Genomic DNA, 16,067 nt, shown 5'->3' with positions numbered 1-16,067 from the left:
TTTGTATTTTTAGTAGAGACGGGGTTTCACCACGTTGGCCAGGCTGGTCTCAAACTCCTGACCTCGTGATTCACCCTCCTCGGCCTTCCGGAAGTGCTGGGATTACAGACATGAGCCATCGCGCCTGGCCAATTTTTGTATTTTTTTGTAGAGATGGGTTTTTTGCCATATTGCCCAGGCTGGTCTTGAACTCCTGAGCACAAGCAATCCACCCTCCTGGGCCTCAAGTGCTGGGATTACAGGTGTGAGCCACCACACCCGGCCTAAAAAAAAGATTGATGAAAATTTTTTTTTTTTTTTTTTTAAAAACCTACACATACATATTGAAGTGTATAGAAAGTTTACAGATCCAAAGTCAAAATGCAACTTTGGAAAACTGTGGCTAACATGGTCCACTAATGACGTTTTAATTTTTTCATGAAAATCCTAAAGAAGAATTAAAACTAATAAAGCAATCTCCATGCATGCTTGAGAAAAGGCTTCACCATTTAAACAAAATACTTAACATAAAAAGGTTCTACTGAATGTGAAATCCATTTGCATTATCAAAAGCAATTTCAATATTATAGCTGTCAATGAAAGAAAAGGAAGAGCTGTTATTTAAAAAATGAACACACTCTTGGAATATAGTTTAAATAAATTGTCTGAGTTCTTATTAATAATAAGAAAGGAATTTCTATCAACCAGAAATAAATTCTTTTAAGTTGCCACCCATAGCTGAAGTAAAGTTTCTAGCTAATGGTGACCACAGGCCCACAATCCCTCATCTGAAATCTTTGGGTCTAAATGCGTTGTAGAATTTAGAATTTCTTGAACTTTAGAATGCTAATATATGCATATATTGTATATTATCACCACCAGCAACCCATAATCAAACACATTAATTAAAAAAAAATAAAATGTAGACAAAGACCAAGTGAAATAAAATAGGCTAACCTAGCCCTCTAAATCTACATCAGAGCTTTGACACCAAAATGAGTTTGGACAGGACAGGTTTTACTACTAAATCAGTCAAGGGGGAAAAAGTTCAGTTCTCATAATATTTTGGATTTCAGAATTGTTAATAAGGGACTATAGATCTGTATCAGGCATCTGAAGAGTTCATCATTAAACACAAGGAAATACATACAGACTTTTTAGGCATAAAACTTGATGTCATGATCATAACAAAGCACGTTTCTCAAAACTTCTTTTTTTTTTTTTTTTTTCCCCGAGACGGAGTCTCGCTCTGTCGCCCAGGCTGGGGTGCAGTGCCGGATCTCAGCTCACTGCAAGCTCCGCCTCCCGAGTTTACACCATTCTCCTGCCTCAGCCTCCCGAGTAGCTGGGACTACAGGCGCCTGCCACCTCGCCCAGCTATTTTTTTGTATTTTTTAGTAGAGACGGGGTTTCACTGTGTTAGCCAGGATGGTCTCGATCTCCTGACCTCGTGGATCCGCCCATCTCGGCCTCCCAAAGTGCTGGGATTACAGGCTTGAGCCACCGCGCCCGGCCACGTTTCTCAAAACTTCTAAAAAAGATTTGTAAGTTTTATAATTCTATTTTTCTCATCACAATTACAAAATGCAAAGAATATGCAATGAAATCATTTCACCAATCCCCACAGAAAGAGCCTCCAGGTCACTTCCATTTTACCCAAGCATACAATATGAAAAGGTAAGGGAATAGTCCCTTAGAGAAATTCTCACACGTTTGTACATGCAGACTAAGGATGAGTGTTCTGCAGTGTTTATAACAGAGATTAGAAAACAGTGAAAAACGTACATATTCATAACAGGAGACTGGATAAATAAAATGTAGCTATACTGATATGGTACACTATTAAACATTAAAGAGAATAAAATACACCTATATAAACAAACACACCACATACCTCAATATGAATAGGAGGATGCATATTAAATTAATGATAGCGGTTGCTACTGGGAAGAACAGGGGCAACAGGCCAGGGTGGCAGGTGGGGACAGAGGGGGTGGAGTTTGGCATAAAAGCCAAGGGCATTTCCCACTTTCTCTGTACAAAGGCTTGAGCTTCCATATTTAAACATGGCAAAATAGAAGTTGCTTAAAGGGTATAAAATAACAGTTAAATAGAAGGAATAAGTTCTAATATTCAATAGTAGAGCAGGAAAATTATAGTAAACAATAGTTTACTATATATTTCAAAATTACTAGAAAAGAAGAATTTTAATGTTCCTAACACAAAGAAAAATGTCTATGCATTGCATACAGGTATCCAAATATCACCTGTACCCCCAAAATACATATAACTATTATATCTCAATTTTCAAACGTACTGCATTGCATCTACAAATCAAATTGGGAAGAAATGACATCTTTATGATATAGAATCTTCTTAAGAACATGGTATAGCTGCTCTCCATTTATTTGGGGTTTGTTTTATTTTGATTTTGCTTTCTTTTTTTAATATTTTTTATTTTGTTTTCTTTTGTTTAATGTTATTTGGGGGTTGTGGATAAACATGGCAAAATGAACACATACTTCTTTGCATCCTCCTGAAGGTTCACTAGAATGGCTATAAGGGAATAGTGAAAGTATACATGCATAAATACAAAGAGTAAGGGAAAGGAAAAAGGCAATAGATGAAGGATGTCAACAGAAATCTGAAAGATGGAGAGCAGGAAGATAAGAAGTAACTGACTCAGCAAAGAAGGAAGTTGAAGTTTACGGCTGCAGAGGGAAAAGCCACAAAAAACAACCCAGTGCTTCAAAAGCCCAGAGCAGGCAGGGAAGTGGGAAGCACCCGGAACCACTGCAGACAAGAGTTGAGAGGCAGTGGCTGAGAACAGGAGAACTGTTCAAACTCTGAATAAGAAGTCAGACCCCCTCAGGTCTCCTTCCTGTCCCTAAACAGTAAGGCAATACCCTTCTCCCGCTCCAAAGGAAAACAGATTTATATTCTGATTAAATCGAACCAGAGAAGTTCTGGAATAGAAGAGGCACAGCTCAAGGGATGGGGGATGGAGTGAGATGCCATACTCTAAATAAGACCAGTAAGTCAAAGACCACATAGAAAATCGTGATGCAGGCCGGGCATGGCGGCTCACACCTGTAATCCCAGCACTTTGGGGGACTGAGGCAGGAAGATCACCTGAGGTCAGGAGTTCAAGACCAGCCTGGCCAACATGGCGAAACCCCATATCTATTAAAAATACAAAAATTAGCCAGGGGTGATGGCGGGCACCTGTAATCCCAGCTACTAGGGAGGCTGAGGCTGGAGAATTGCTTGAACCCAGGAGGTGGAAGTTGCAGTGAGTTGAGATGGCGCCACTGCACTCCAGCCTGGGCAGCAAGAGCTAAGCTCCGTCTCAAAAAACAAAACAAAACAACAACAACAAACACCAGAAAATTATGACGCCACTACCTTCCCTCCCCACCTTGGCTCCCAAAGTGCCCCAAATAGTGGTAGTACTATGACCCCAACCCTCAGCCTACTCTCATATAGATGGCAAGAGATGAAAGGATTTCTCCTCCTGGAAAAAGTGACCAGCCTAGGAGAAAACACCTTCAGAAATGGATAACACGAGGATCCCCTAAAAGCATCTAGGTCCCCACCCTCTATCACAGCCAATAAACACTGCTCACAAACACAGGATCCATCAGTTTGCTCACTGTTGAGTGACCTATCAAGAACCACCGGCTATTTAAGCACATTGTTATGTGAAAGACAACCACAATAAATAGAAGGAGAACTGAAAGGAAACAAAGATAAATAAAATTTCACAGTAAATGTTCTCAAAGAGCCCCAAAGCAAACATAGAGTGCTTTTTCTTTTCTTTAATGAGATATGGGGTCTTGCTATGTTGCCCAGGCTGGACTCAAACTCCTGGGCAACATAGCAATTCTCCCACCTTGGCCTCCCCAGTAGTCAGGACTACAGACAAGTACTACAGGTTAGCCAGAATTTTTTTTTTTTAATAAAGCAACATTAAAGAACATGAACAATCTGCTAGAAATTAAAAATGAGATGCCAAAAACAACAGATTATCTCCTAGAGATCAAAAGAAAAAAAAGAAAAAGAAAAAGAAACTCCATTAAGAAAGTCCTACATCCAACAAATAGAAGGTCCAGAGGAAGAAAGCCGAAAGACAGAAATAATACAAGAAATTTTCCCAAAATGAGAAGACTCCAGTTTCCAAGTTTAATAAGGCAAAATACTCAGCATAATGAATGAAAAAGACCCATTCCACAGCATTATCATGAAATCTCAAAACACAGGAGAGAAACAGATCCTAAAATCTTCCAGTCAGAAAGAACACATGATAACCAGAAATCACAATGGCATGTTTCGCAAAAGCAGCTTAGAAGAATGTAGTAAGAGTAACATCTGGAATTCTGAGCCCAACCAATAATTCAGTGTGGAACACAGAATAAAGACATGTAAGGCCTCAATTTACCTCCTAGGCACCTGTTCTCAAGAAGCAACTCTACGTGAACTTGCTCTACATAAATGTATTGTGTAGAGAATGCACACACAACTAAAGGAGTAACAATAAATGAGATTTGTGTGAGATCTAGGAAAGGCAGGACATAACACAGCAGAAAGTGAAGAGAATTCCCGAGGTACGTAAAAGGAAAGTCTGAGGAAAACAGCCACATGCATGTCAAAAGAGTAACCAACAGGCCCCAGTTTGCCCAGGAGCTTCCATTTTTAGCACTGATGTCCTACACCCCGGGAAATCCCTCAATCCTGGGCAAACCAGGATAGCTGGCCACCTTACATCACAAACTGTCCATGCAGAGAGCAGGAAAAAAGATGGCTCCAGGACCAAACATTCAGAAAGAAGAATGCAATCGATATGTTGAACACATCAAGAATTGTATAGCCGTTAACAGCACTGGGTTTCATCTTTTGTTTGTAACCCATTTTGTTTTTATTTCTCATCTTTGTTATTTTATCTACATATTGAATTATGTGAAATATAACATGGTTACAAATCAAAACTATATAAAACGTTATACTCAGAGTAAGTGACACTGCTCCCCCCCATCCCTTCCGTTTTCATCCCCCTCCAACTCTCCATTCCATTCCTACTAGTCCCCTAACCAACCTCATTGTTTCTGGTTTATTCTTCTTGTTTCTTTTTGTACAAATGATAATATACACATCTATTTTATTTCTACTTCATCCTTAAACAACAACAACAAAAATATCTGCATGCCTCAGAGAGTATTTTGCACTTCAATTTTTCATTTAACAATATATTCTGGAAATCACTCTATGGTTTCATAGAAAACTTCCTCATTTTATTCTTAGCTGCATGATACTCCAAGATGTTGATGTATCAAAGTTTATATAATCACTCCCTCATGTACCACCAGCATTTAGATAGGTTTTAATATTCTGCAACTACAAATACTACTGCCTTGAATAACCAAATGGAAACAATGGGTCAAAAGGTAGATGCAAACATAATTTTACTAATAGTATCAAATTCCCCAACAAAAAAAAAGTATCAACTTGTTTCTTGACCTGGGGACAGTGGCTCATGCCTGTAATCCCAGCACTTTGGAAGGCCAAGGCTGGAGGATCCCTTGAGCCCAGGAGTTCAAGATAAGCCTAGGCAACATAGTGAGACCCCCATGCCTGGAAAAAAAAAAAAAATTAGCCGGACATGATGCATATAGCTGTAGTCCCAGCTACTTGGGAGGCTGATGTGAGTTATGATGCCACCACTGCCCTCCAGCCTGGGAGACAGAGTGAGACCTGTTTCAAAAAAAAATTATTTCTTTTCTTAAGGGTAATGCAACAGTGCTTGTTTTCCCACAGCACTGAAAAGAGGAAGTGGTTGTGATACATTTAAAATTTTTACTGACATATACTTAAAGTGAATAACATAACCACACTGAAGGGGCACAAGGATAGATCTAACCCAAGTAATTCTTCAAGTATTTTGACTACATATCCTTAGGCTAAAAACCTAAATGAACTATAAACAAATACTGAGTTCTAGTTAGATTTGTTTTTCCACAGTGGAATGGGTTAACAATTATAAAACTACTAAGTGTTTGTACTAAAACTGAGCAAGTAGGTAGATACAAAGTACATAACAGAAGCCAGATTGCTCAGTGTTGGAGTAGCAAGACACATATATAGAAGGGTAAAGTTAGAATGAAACTCCCAGTAAGAGATTGACTTCAAGGTATTAGTATGAATACTATATTTACCTACAGACAGACAAATAGAGAAACAGGTATAGATGTATACATGCATACCATTCTCAGCTAAAAGAAACCAGAGCTCCCCAGGAAAATGGATAATTTCAGAAGTGGGACTGGGAAAATACAAGTTAAGCCCAGAATATCTTGCTGGGTCAGAAAGCAGGTAAGTAAAGAAGTGTTCAGGAATGAGGAGGACACATTAAAAGGACACAAAAGCTGGAGTACATGCAATTCCACTGGCCAAATCAGAGACAATTTGTACATTAAAAATGATAGTAAGATTACAACTCAATAATAAAATAAGAATCCATGGGTAGGGCTGGGCATGATGGCTCATGCCTACAATCTCAGCACTTTGGGAGGCCAAAGCCGGTGGATAACTTGAGGTCAGGAGTTCGAGACCAGCCTGGCCAACATGGTGAAACCCCATCTCCACTAAAATTATAAAAATTAGCCAGGTGTGGTGGCACAAACCTATAATCCCAGCTACTCGTGAGGCTGAGGCAAGATCAACCCAGGCGGCAGAGGCTGCAGTGAGCCAAGATCGCATCACTGTATTCCAGCCTGGGCAACAAAGTGAGTCTTCATATTAAAAAAAAAGAAGAAGAATCCATGGCCGGGCACTGTGGCTCACGCCTGTAATCCTAGCACTTTGGGAGGCCAAGGCGGGTGGATCGTTTGAGGCCAGGAGTTGGAGACCAGCCTGGCCAACATGGTGAAACCCCATCTCTACTAAAAAGACAAAAATTAGCCGGGCATGGTGGCAGGCGCCTGTAATCCCAGCTACTCGGGAAGCTGAGGAAGATGAATCACTTGAACCCGGGAGACAGAGGTTGCAGTGCCGCCAAGATTGTGCCACTACATTCCAGCCTGGGCAACAAAGTACATGAGACTCCGTCTCAAAAAAAAAAAAAAAAAAAAAAAAGAAACCATAAACTCACAATGAATAGGGGGAGAAATTAAAGCTCTCCTTTACTGAAGAGTCACAACTAATAGATGTCAAATAAATGGCGGAACTTAAAAAAAAAAAATCACCACTTGACAACTCTCAGAGTACTAATTTTTTTTTTTTTCAGACAGAGTTTTGTTCTGTTGCCCAGGCTGGAGTGCAGTGGCAGGATTCAGCTCACTGCAACCTCCATCTCCGGGGTTCAAGCGATTCTCCTGCCTCAGTCTCCCCCAGTAGCTGGGATTACAGGCGTGCACCACCACGTCCGGCTAATTTTTTTGTATTTTTAGTAGAGACAGGGTTTCACCATGTTGGCCAGGCTGGTGTCAAACTCCTGACCTCAAATGATCTGCCCACCTCAGTCTCCCAAAGTGCTGGGATTACAGGCATGAGCCACTGCACCCAGCCTCAGAGTACTAACTCTTTTAGGTAGGAATCCTTCATCAGTGGATGCTAAAACCACTGAATGAAAGTATGTGAGAGTATTCATATAGTCTCAAAGTACAGTAAGCCCCCCCACCCAAAATTTCACTTTCCACAGTTTCAATAACCTGTGGTCAACAGCAGTACAAAAATATTACAGTATTTTGAAACAGAAAGAAGGACCATATCCACATAACTTTGATTACAGTATATTGTTGCAATTGTTATATTTTATTCTTGTTGTTAATCTTTTACTGTGCCTAATTTATAAATTAAACCTGTGGGGCTGGGCACAGTGGCTCACACCCGTAATCCCAACACTTTGGGAGACCAACGGAGGAGGATCACTTGAGGCCAGGAGCTCGGGCCCAAGCTGGGCAACAGAGTAAGGCCCTATTTCTAAAAACTAAATAAAGGGATAATAAAATAAAATGTTTCATAGGTACGTACCCATAGGAAAAAAAACAGTGTATATATGGGGCTTGGGACTATCTGTAATTTCAGGCACCCACTGGTCTTGAAACATCCCCAGCAGATAAAGGGGACTACTGTATCTCTCTACAAGGTACTATTTACAGGAGAGAAATAAGGCAGACACCACCTTAACCAAGTGATTGAAGTTTTCATTATCAGAAATCAGACAAACAAGTACCATGGGTCTCCTGATAAAATGTACTGAGGAGGACATGCTGAGGTTCCTGTCAAAAACATTACTTTAATAATGAAAAGCATCAAGACAAATCCATATTGGAGAACTTACTATTAACACAAAATAAATGGTCTGTACTTTAAAAAAAAAATTAAGTCATAAAAGACAACGTTTGTGAGAACTTTTTCAGATTAAAGGAAAGGAGATTTGACAAACGAATGTACCATGTGATCAAGGATGAGATCCTCAAACAGAATTTTGCTTTATAAGTAGCATTAGAAAACAATAGGTAAAATTTCAGTAAAATATGCCGATTTTTTTTAAAAGATGGGGATCTCACTATTGTTGCCCAGGTTGGAGTACAGTGGCTATTCACAGAGTGATCATGACATACTGCAGCCCTGAACTCCTAGGCTCAAGCGATCCTCCCACCTCAGCCGCCTGAGTAGCTAGAACTATAGGTGTATACCACCAAGCCCAGCTCAAAGTATGCACATTAGACAGCAAGCAGTACCATATCAACATTAATTTTCTGACACTGAAAATTGCAATGTGGTTATGAAAGAGAATGTACTTGTTGTTAATAACTATTTAGAGGTTGGGGGCATTATATCTGCACTTTAGTACATGAAAAAAATAACATGTAGATAGAATTATAAAGCAAATATAATCGTGTCTGAAATTATGTCAAAATTACAAGTTATTACAAAATTAACTCTATACCTGCTAGGGCAAAAAACTGGGAAACAAAATTTTGAAACAAATTACATTTACAATAGCATCGAAAACAAAAATACTTGAGGCTGGGCATGGTGGCTCATGCCTATAATCCCAGCACTTTGGGAGGCCGAGACGGGTGGATCATGAGGTCAGGAGATCGAGACCATCCTGGTAACACGGTGAAACCCCGTCTCTACTAAAAAATACAAAAAAACTAGCCGGGTGAGTTGGCGGGCACCTGTAGTCCCAGCTACTCGGGAGGCTGAGGCAGGAGAATGGCATAAACCCGGGAGGCGGAGCTTGCAGTGAGCTGAGATCTGGCCACTGCACTCCAGCCCGGGTGACAGAGCGAGACTCCGTCTCAAAAAAAAAATAAAATAAAAAATAAAAAAAATAAAAATTTAAAAAATAAAAATACTTGAGAAAAAAATGTTAAGGCATGCAAGACCTCACTGGAAACTATAAAACACTAAGAAAAATTAAAGATGATAATAACTGGAGATTATACCATGTTCATGGATTGAAAAAAATCAATGCTGCTGAGAAGTTAAGACTACAAAGTCAACATAACCCCAATCAAAATCCCAATTCTTTTAATTGGTAAAAATTGACAAGTTGATTCTAAAATTTATACGAAAATGCAAAAAAGGCTGGGCATGGTGGCTCACACACATAATCCCAGTGCCTTGGGAACTTGAGGGAGGAGGATGGCTTGAGCCAGAAGTTTTGGGATGCAGTAAGCTAGGACTGCGCCACGGCACTACAGCCTCTCGACAGAGAAAGACCTTGTCTCTAAAAAAGAAAGAAAGAAAAATAAATGCAAGGAACCAAAAGCAGTCCAAGCAATTTTATGAAAGAAGAACAGAGGATTCACACTACTAACACTATCCAATTTCATGACTTACTAAAATCAGGAGAGTAAAATATTGGTATAAAAATAAATAGATTAATGGAACAGAACAGAGTACAAAAACATATCCTTATGTATGGACTCAATTGATTTTTGACAAAGGCACCAAAGCTATTCAATTTAAAGAGGGGAACATCATTTCAACAAATAAAGCTGAAACAAGATAAACACGTAAAAATGCAAACCTGAATGTATACCTCAAATCATATATAGAAATTAATTTTAGGCCAGGCATGGTGACTCAAGCCTGTAATCCCAGCAACTTTGGGAGGCTGAGGTGGGCGGATCACCTGAGGTCAGGAGTTCAAGACCAGGATGGCAAACATGGTGAAACCCCGTCTCTACTAAAAATAGAAAAATTAGTCAGGCATGGTGGCAAGTGCTTATAATCCCAGCTACTCATAAGGCTGAGGTAGGAGAATCGCTTGAACCTGGGAGATGGAGGTTACAGTCAGCCGAGATCGTGACGCTGCACTCCAGTCTGGGTGACAGAGCGAGACTCCCTCTCAAAAACAAAAAATAATTTGACATAAATCGCACACCTAAGAGCCAAAAATATGAAGGCAAAAAATATTTTTGTGCTACTATTAATAGGCAAAAATTTCTAAAAACACATTGTTTTAATGTGGATAAAACAGACTTCCTCAAAATAAAAAACTTCTAATCAAAAGACACTTTAATAAAAATGCAAAGGCATGCCAGGCCAGGCATGGTGGCTCAGCAGCACTTTGGGATGCTGAGGTGGGACGATCACTTGAGCCTAGGAGTTCGAGACCAGCCTAGGAAACACAGTGAGACCTCATCTCTACAAAAAATAGATAAAAATAGCCAGGAGTGGTGGCACATGTCTATAGTCAAGAGACTGAGGTGGGAGGATTACTTTGAGCCCAGGAAGTTGAGACTGCAGTGAGCTGTGATTGCGCCACTGCACTCCAGCCTGGGTGACAGAACAAGACCCTGTCTCAAAAAAAAAAAAAAAGAAAAGAAATAAAAGGCCACAGACTGGGAGAAAATATTTGCAATACACATACTCAGGATACACTATGTATCGAGAGAGAGAGAGAGAGAGAGAGAGAGAATTTCAATTCTTCTTTTTTTTTTTTTTCCCTGAGATGGAGTCTAGCCTGTTGCCCAGGTTGGAGAGCAGTCGCACGATCTCAGCTCACTGCAACCTCCACCTCCCAGATTTAAGCAATTCTTGTGCCTCAGCCTCCTAAGTAGCTGGAATTACAGGTGCCCTCTACCACACCCAGCTAATTTTTCTGTATTTTTAGTAGAGACGGGGTTTTACCATGTTGACCAGGCTGATTTCAAACTCCTAAACCAAAGTGATCCACCTGCCTCAGCCTCCCAAAGCGCTGGGATTACACGTATGAGCCACCACACTCAGCCTATATATTTTAATTATATAAACCAAAACAAAAAGACAAACCAATCTTTTTAAATGGGAAGAGCTGCCATTCTCTTCCCCTAAACTAGCCTTCCCTTCCTTTAAGTGGTACACAGCAAGGTAGGCATTTATACAAAAGTGGGTGCCTGAGGCTAGGTAGACAAGAGAGTCAGAGGCTGAGTGAAACACAGAAGGTATCTGTGTGTATCTGAGTGTGGTATGACGTGGGAGTCTGAGATCAAGAAGAGTGAAATGGGCCGGGCGCGGTGGCTCAAGCCTGTAATCCCAGCACTTTGGGAGGCCGAGACGGGCGGATCACGAGGTCAGGAGATCGAGACCATCCTGGCTAACACAGTGAAACCCCGTCTCTACTAAAAATACAAAAAAAATTAGCCGGGCGAGGTGGCGGGCGCCTGTACTCCCAGCTACTCGGGAGGCTGAGGCAGGAGAATGGCGTGAACCCAGGAGGCGGGGCTTGCAGTGAGCTGAGATCCGGCCACTGCACTCCAGCCTGGGCAACAGAGCCAGACTCCGTCTCAAAAAAAAAAAAAAAAAAAAAAAGAAGAGTGAAATGCCCAAACAGGGAATGACAAAGGATAGGGTACTGAAGCCCAAGTGGGTTGAGGAGGGCATGTATATGGGAGAACACCCTGATGGGACTGGTCAGAGCTTAAGTGAGTGAACTCATCCATGGGATGAGAGGAGTCAACCCACCACAGGGTGTTGGAGTCCAAGAGAAGTAAAGAGAACATCTGCATGAGGAAAGGGCTGCAACAGTGAGGAGTGGGTGATTAAATAAATAGGTAAATATATTAGGGATAACAGGAAAAAGAGAAGCCAGATTTGAGAGAGGGTCTCACTCAGTAGTGCTGGCTGGAGTGCAGTGGTGCAATCTCAGCTCACTGTAGTCTTGACCTCCTGTGCTCAAGCGATCCTCCCACCTCAGCCTCCCAACTAGCTGGGACTACAGGCATGTGCCACCACACCTGGCTAACTTTTTTTTTTTTTTTCCGTATAGATGATGTTTGCCACGTTGCCCAGGCTGATCTTGAACTCATGTGTTCAAGCAATCCACCCGCCTCAGCCTCCCAAAGTGCTGGGATTACAGGTATGAGCCACTGCACCCAGCCCAGATTTCTTATTGTTGGAAAAAGGACTTACAACTATGGAAAGGGAAAAAACTAGAATGACTGCATTAGAACTTGTATTATTGGGGTAAGCTCATAGTTTTCAACATATTTAGATAAAGCTGGATATAAATATAGATTGAGTGAACATATGTGTATGTATGTAAATATACTCATATATTCCTTAGCCCCTTCCCACTGAAAGGAACTGGGATCACCAACACTCCAATAGCAGCAAACATACCTAGAAACTAGATCTTAGCTTCTAAATATGACTGTATATAATATTATTAATTTTTTTTGAGACATTGCACTCCAGCCTGGGCAACAGGAGCAAAACTCCATCTCAAAAAAAAAAGGGGGGAGGGGGGTAAAAAGGAGCTTTATAGTGATGAAGGATGGCAGACGCTACCTTAACCAAGTGATCAAAGAGATAATCAATAATAGGACAAACTGAAATAAAGAGCTACCTGACAGGACGCACCAAGAACCTAGCATCACTTCTCTGCTATACCTGACAAAGATGCAAAACCTGAATCCAATTACGAAAAAACTCAAACTGAAAAAGATTCCACAAAATAACTGATCTGTAGTCTTCAAAAGAGTCAAGGTCACGAATATCAAAGAAAGATGAAAGAACTGTTCTATAATGAAGGATACCAAAGACATATGACAACTCCATGCAACACATAATTCTGACCTAGACCCTTTAAACAAAAAGGGCATTACGTGGACAATTAGCTAAACTTTAATGAAATCTGAAGATTAGATGGTAATAATGACTCAATGTAATTTTCTAAATTTTACGAACGTATTGTGGACATGTAGCAAGGAGAATGTCATTAACTTTAAGGCAAATACACTAAAGTATTAATACTAAAGTATTAAGGGTAGGGCCAGGCACGATGGTGCACACCTGTAATCCCACCACTTTGGGAGGCTAAGGCAAAAGGATCACTTGAGCCCAGAAGTTCAAAAAATTAAAATTAAAAAAAATTAACCAGGCATGGTGGCACACACTTGTAATCCCAGCTACTCAGGAGTCTGAGGCAGGAGGATCGCTTATGCCCTGGAGTGAGCTATGATTCTACCACTGCACTCCAGCCTGTACGATAGAGTGACAGACCCTGTCTCAATAAATAAATAAAAATATTAAGGAGCAATTGGGCTCTAAAATGGGTCAGGAAAAAATAAAGTTCTTTGTACTGTACTTGGAACTTTATGAAAGCTTAAAATTGCTACAAAATAAAAATTATTTTTTAAATGGGCAAAACTAATAGAAAATTCACACAGGAAGATGATAAAATGGTCAGCAAGCATATGAAAAGGAATTCATCATCAGGGAAATGCAAACTAAAACAATGAGATGTGAAAAGAAAGCATAATTATTTATATCAATGCAGAAACTTTGAAAACATTCAACACATACATTCATGATAAAAACTCTCAGTAAACCAGGAATAGAAGAAAATGTCCTCAACTTGATAAAGACCATCTATAAAATATCTATAACTAACATCATACTAGTGGTGAAAGACTAAAGGTTTTCTATCTGAAACTGGGAATAAGGCAAGGATGTCCACACTAAGCACTCATATTCGACACAGCAAACAAGTCCCAGGCAAGAAAAGGAAATAAAATGTACACATATCAGAAAGGAACATATTAAACAGGCCCTATTCACAGATGATATGATGGTCTAACAGATAAAATCCTAAAGATTCTAGAAGAAAAACTTGTAGAACTAATAAGTGAGTTTATAAAGGTCACACAATATAGATCAACACACGAATATCAATAATGTCTATATATTAGCAATCAACAATTAGAAACAAAAATTAAAAGCACAATTTCATTTATAATAGTTTACAAAAAAAAAAAAAACTAGGTATATATCTAACAAAACTGCACAAAATATGCATGCTAAAACCTATGAAATGCTGATAAAAAACATCAAAGACGACCTAAATACATTAAGTAAAGAAAGAGGCACAGAAAGATAAATATTACATGTTGTCACTCCTATGTGGGAGCTAAAAGAGTTGATCTCATGGAGGTAGAGAGTAAAATGATGGTTACCAGAGCTGGGAAGCGTGCAGGGAGATAAAGAGGAGTTGGTCAATGGGTACAAACATACAGTTAGACAGAAGAAATTAGTTCCAGCGTTCAACAGCACAGTATAGTGACTGTAGTTAACAATAATTTGTTGTATATTTCAAAATACCTAGAAGGGAAGAGTTGAAAAGTTCCCAGCATAAATAAGTGATAAATATTTGAGGTGATGTATATCCTAAATACCTTGCTTTGATCATTATACACTAAATGCCTGTATAAAAATATCACATGCACCCCATAAATATCAACAATTATGTACATTTAAAAAGACAACCTAAATTAATGTAAAAAACATATTATATCCATGAACTGGAAGACAACATGGCCAAGATTCACTTCTCCCCAAACTAACCAATGGGTTTCATGCATTTACTATTGAAACTCCACCAAAATTTATTGTAGATAATACGATTCTAAAATTTATACACAGCCAACTGTGGTGGCTCATGCCTTTAATCCCACACTTTGGGAGGCTGAGCAGAAAGACCACTTGAGCCCAGGTGTTTGAGACCAACCTGGGCAACAGGGTGACACCCCAGCACTACAAAAAATGTAAAAATTAGCTGGGAGTGGTGGTGTACATCTGTAGTCCCAGCTACCTGGAAGCCTGAGGCAGGAGGATCCCTCGAGCTCAGGAATTCGAGGCAGCAGTGAATTATGATCACACCACCATACCCCAGCCCGGGCAACAGACTGAGGCCATCTCAAGAAAATAAATAATAAATAAATAAATAAAATTTCCATGTAAAGACAAAGAAACCAGAATAGCTGAAACAACTCTGAAAAAGAAAAATGAAGGTGGAGGAATAACACTACCTGATTTTAGGACTTACTATACAGCTACATTACAGAAATCAAGACAGTACAGTATTGACAGAGGAATAGATGTATAGGTCAGTGAGCCAGAACAGTGTGTGTAGGAACAGAACTTTTCACAAAATATGGCCAACTGACTTTTGCTAGAGGTGAGAAAGCAATTTAATAGAGAAAGAATAATCATTTTAAGCAAATGGTTTTGGAATAATTGGCCCCCAAAAAGGAAAATGAACATTGATAAAACCTTATGCTTAATTTAAAAATTAATTCAAATGCGATCACAGACTTAAATGTAAAGCATACAACTTTTAGGAAAAAAAACATAGGAGAAAATTTTGTTAGCCAGAGTGCTTAGATACGACACCAAAAAAAAAAAAAAAAAAAAAAAAAACTATAAAATTTAAAAATAGATAAATTAGACTTCATAAGAATTCAAACCTTTTGCTCTATGAAACACACTCTTAAGAAAACTAAAAGATTAGGAGAAAATATTTGCAAATCACATATCCAACAAATAACTTGTATCCTAGAACACTCAACAACAAGAAAAAATCCAATTTGAAAATAGAAAAGACTTGAACATAAACTACACCAAAGAGAATATTCAAATGGAACCTAAGTACATGAAAAGATATTCAACATCATTAGTCATTACGGAAATGCAAATTTAAGGCATGAGATACTACTATCCACCTATTACAATGAACAGAAGGAAAAATACTGACAATACCAAGTGCGAATAAGAAAGCGAACAATTGGATTTCTCATACATTGTTAGTGGGAATG

The 16,067-nt window shown here is 39.4% G+C and overlaps 1 protein-coding gene across 12 annotated transcripts in view; it reads right to left on the bottom strand.

The window, feature by feature from the left end:
• Positions 1-16,067, bottom strand: part of ASXL1 (ASXL transcriptional regulator 1) — a 75,808-nt gene that overhangs the window by 18,729 nt on the left and 41,012 nt on the right. Inside the window, exon 4 of one of the 12 annotated variants that reach the window (XM_077951429.1) lies at positions 9,547-9,715. The exons of the other annotated variants lie outside the window; for them this stretch is intronic. Within the exon in view, the coding sequence (XP_077807555.1) occupies positions 9,665-9,715 (51 nt within the window). The 3' untranslated portion in view covers positions 9,547-9,664. Of the gene's footprint in view, positions 1-9,546; positions 9,716-16,067 lie in introns of those variants that run through there. 12 annotated transcript variants of the gene reach the window in all.

This window comes from Macaca mulatta, chromosome 10 (assembly GCF_049350105.2).
Source record: "Macaca mulatta isolate MMU2019108-1 chromosome 10, T2T-MMU8v2.0, whole genome shotgun sequence".
Lineage (NCBI taxonomy): Eukaryota > Metazoa > Chordata > Mammalia > Primates > Cercopithecidae > Macaca > Macaca mulatta.
Note: the sequence above shows the minus strand (reverse complement) of the source record. Positions and strands in the feature narration are given on the sequence as shown.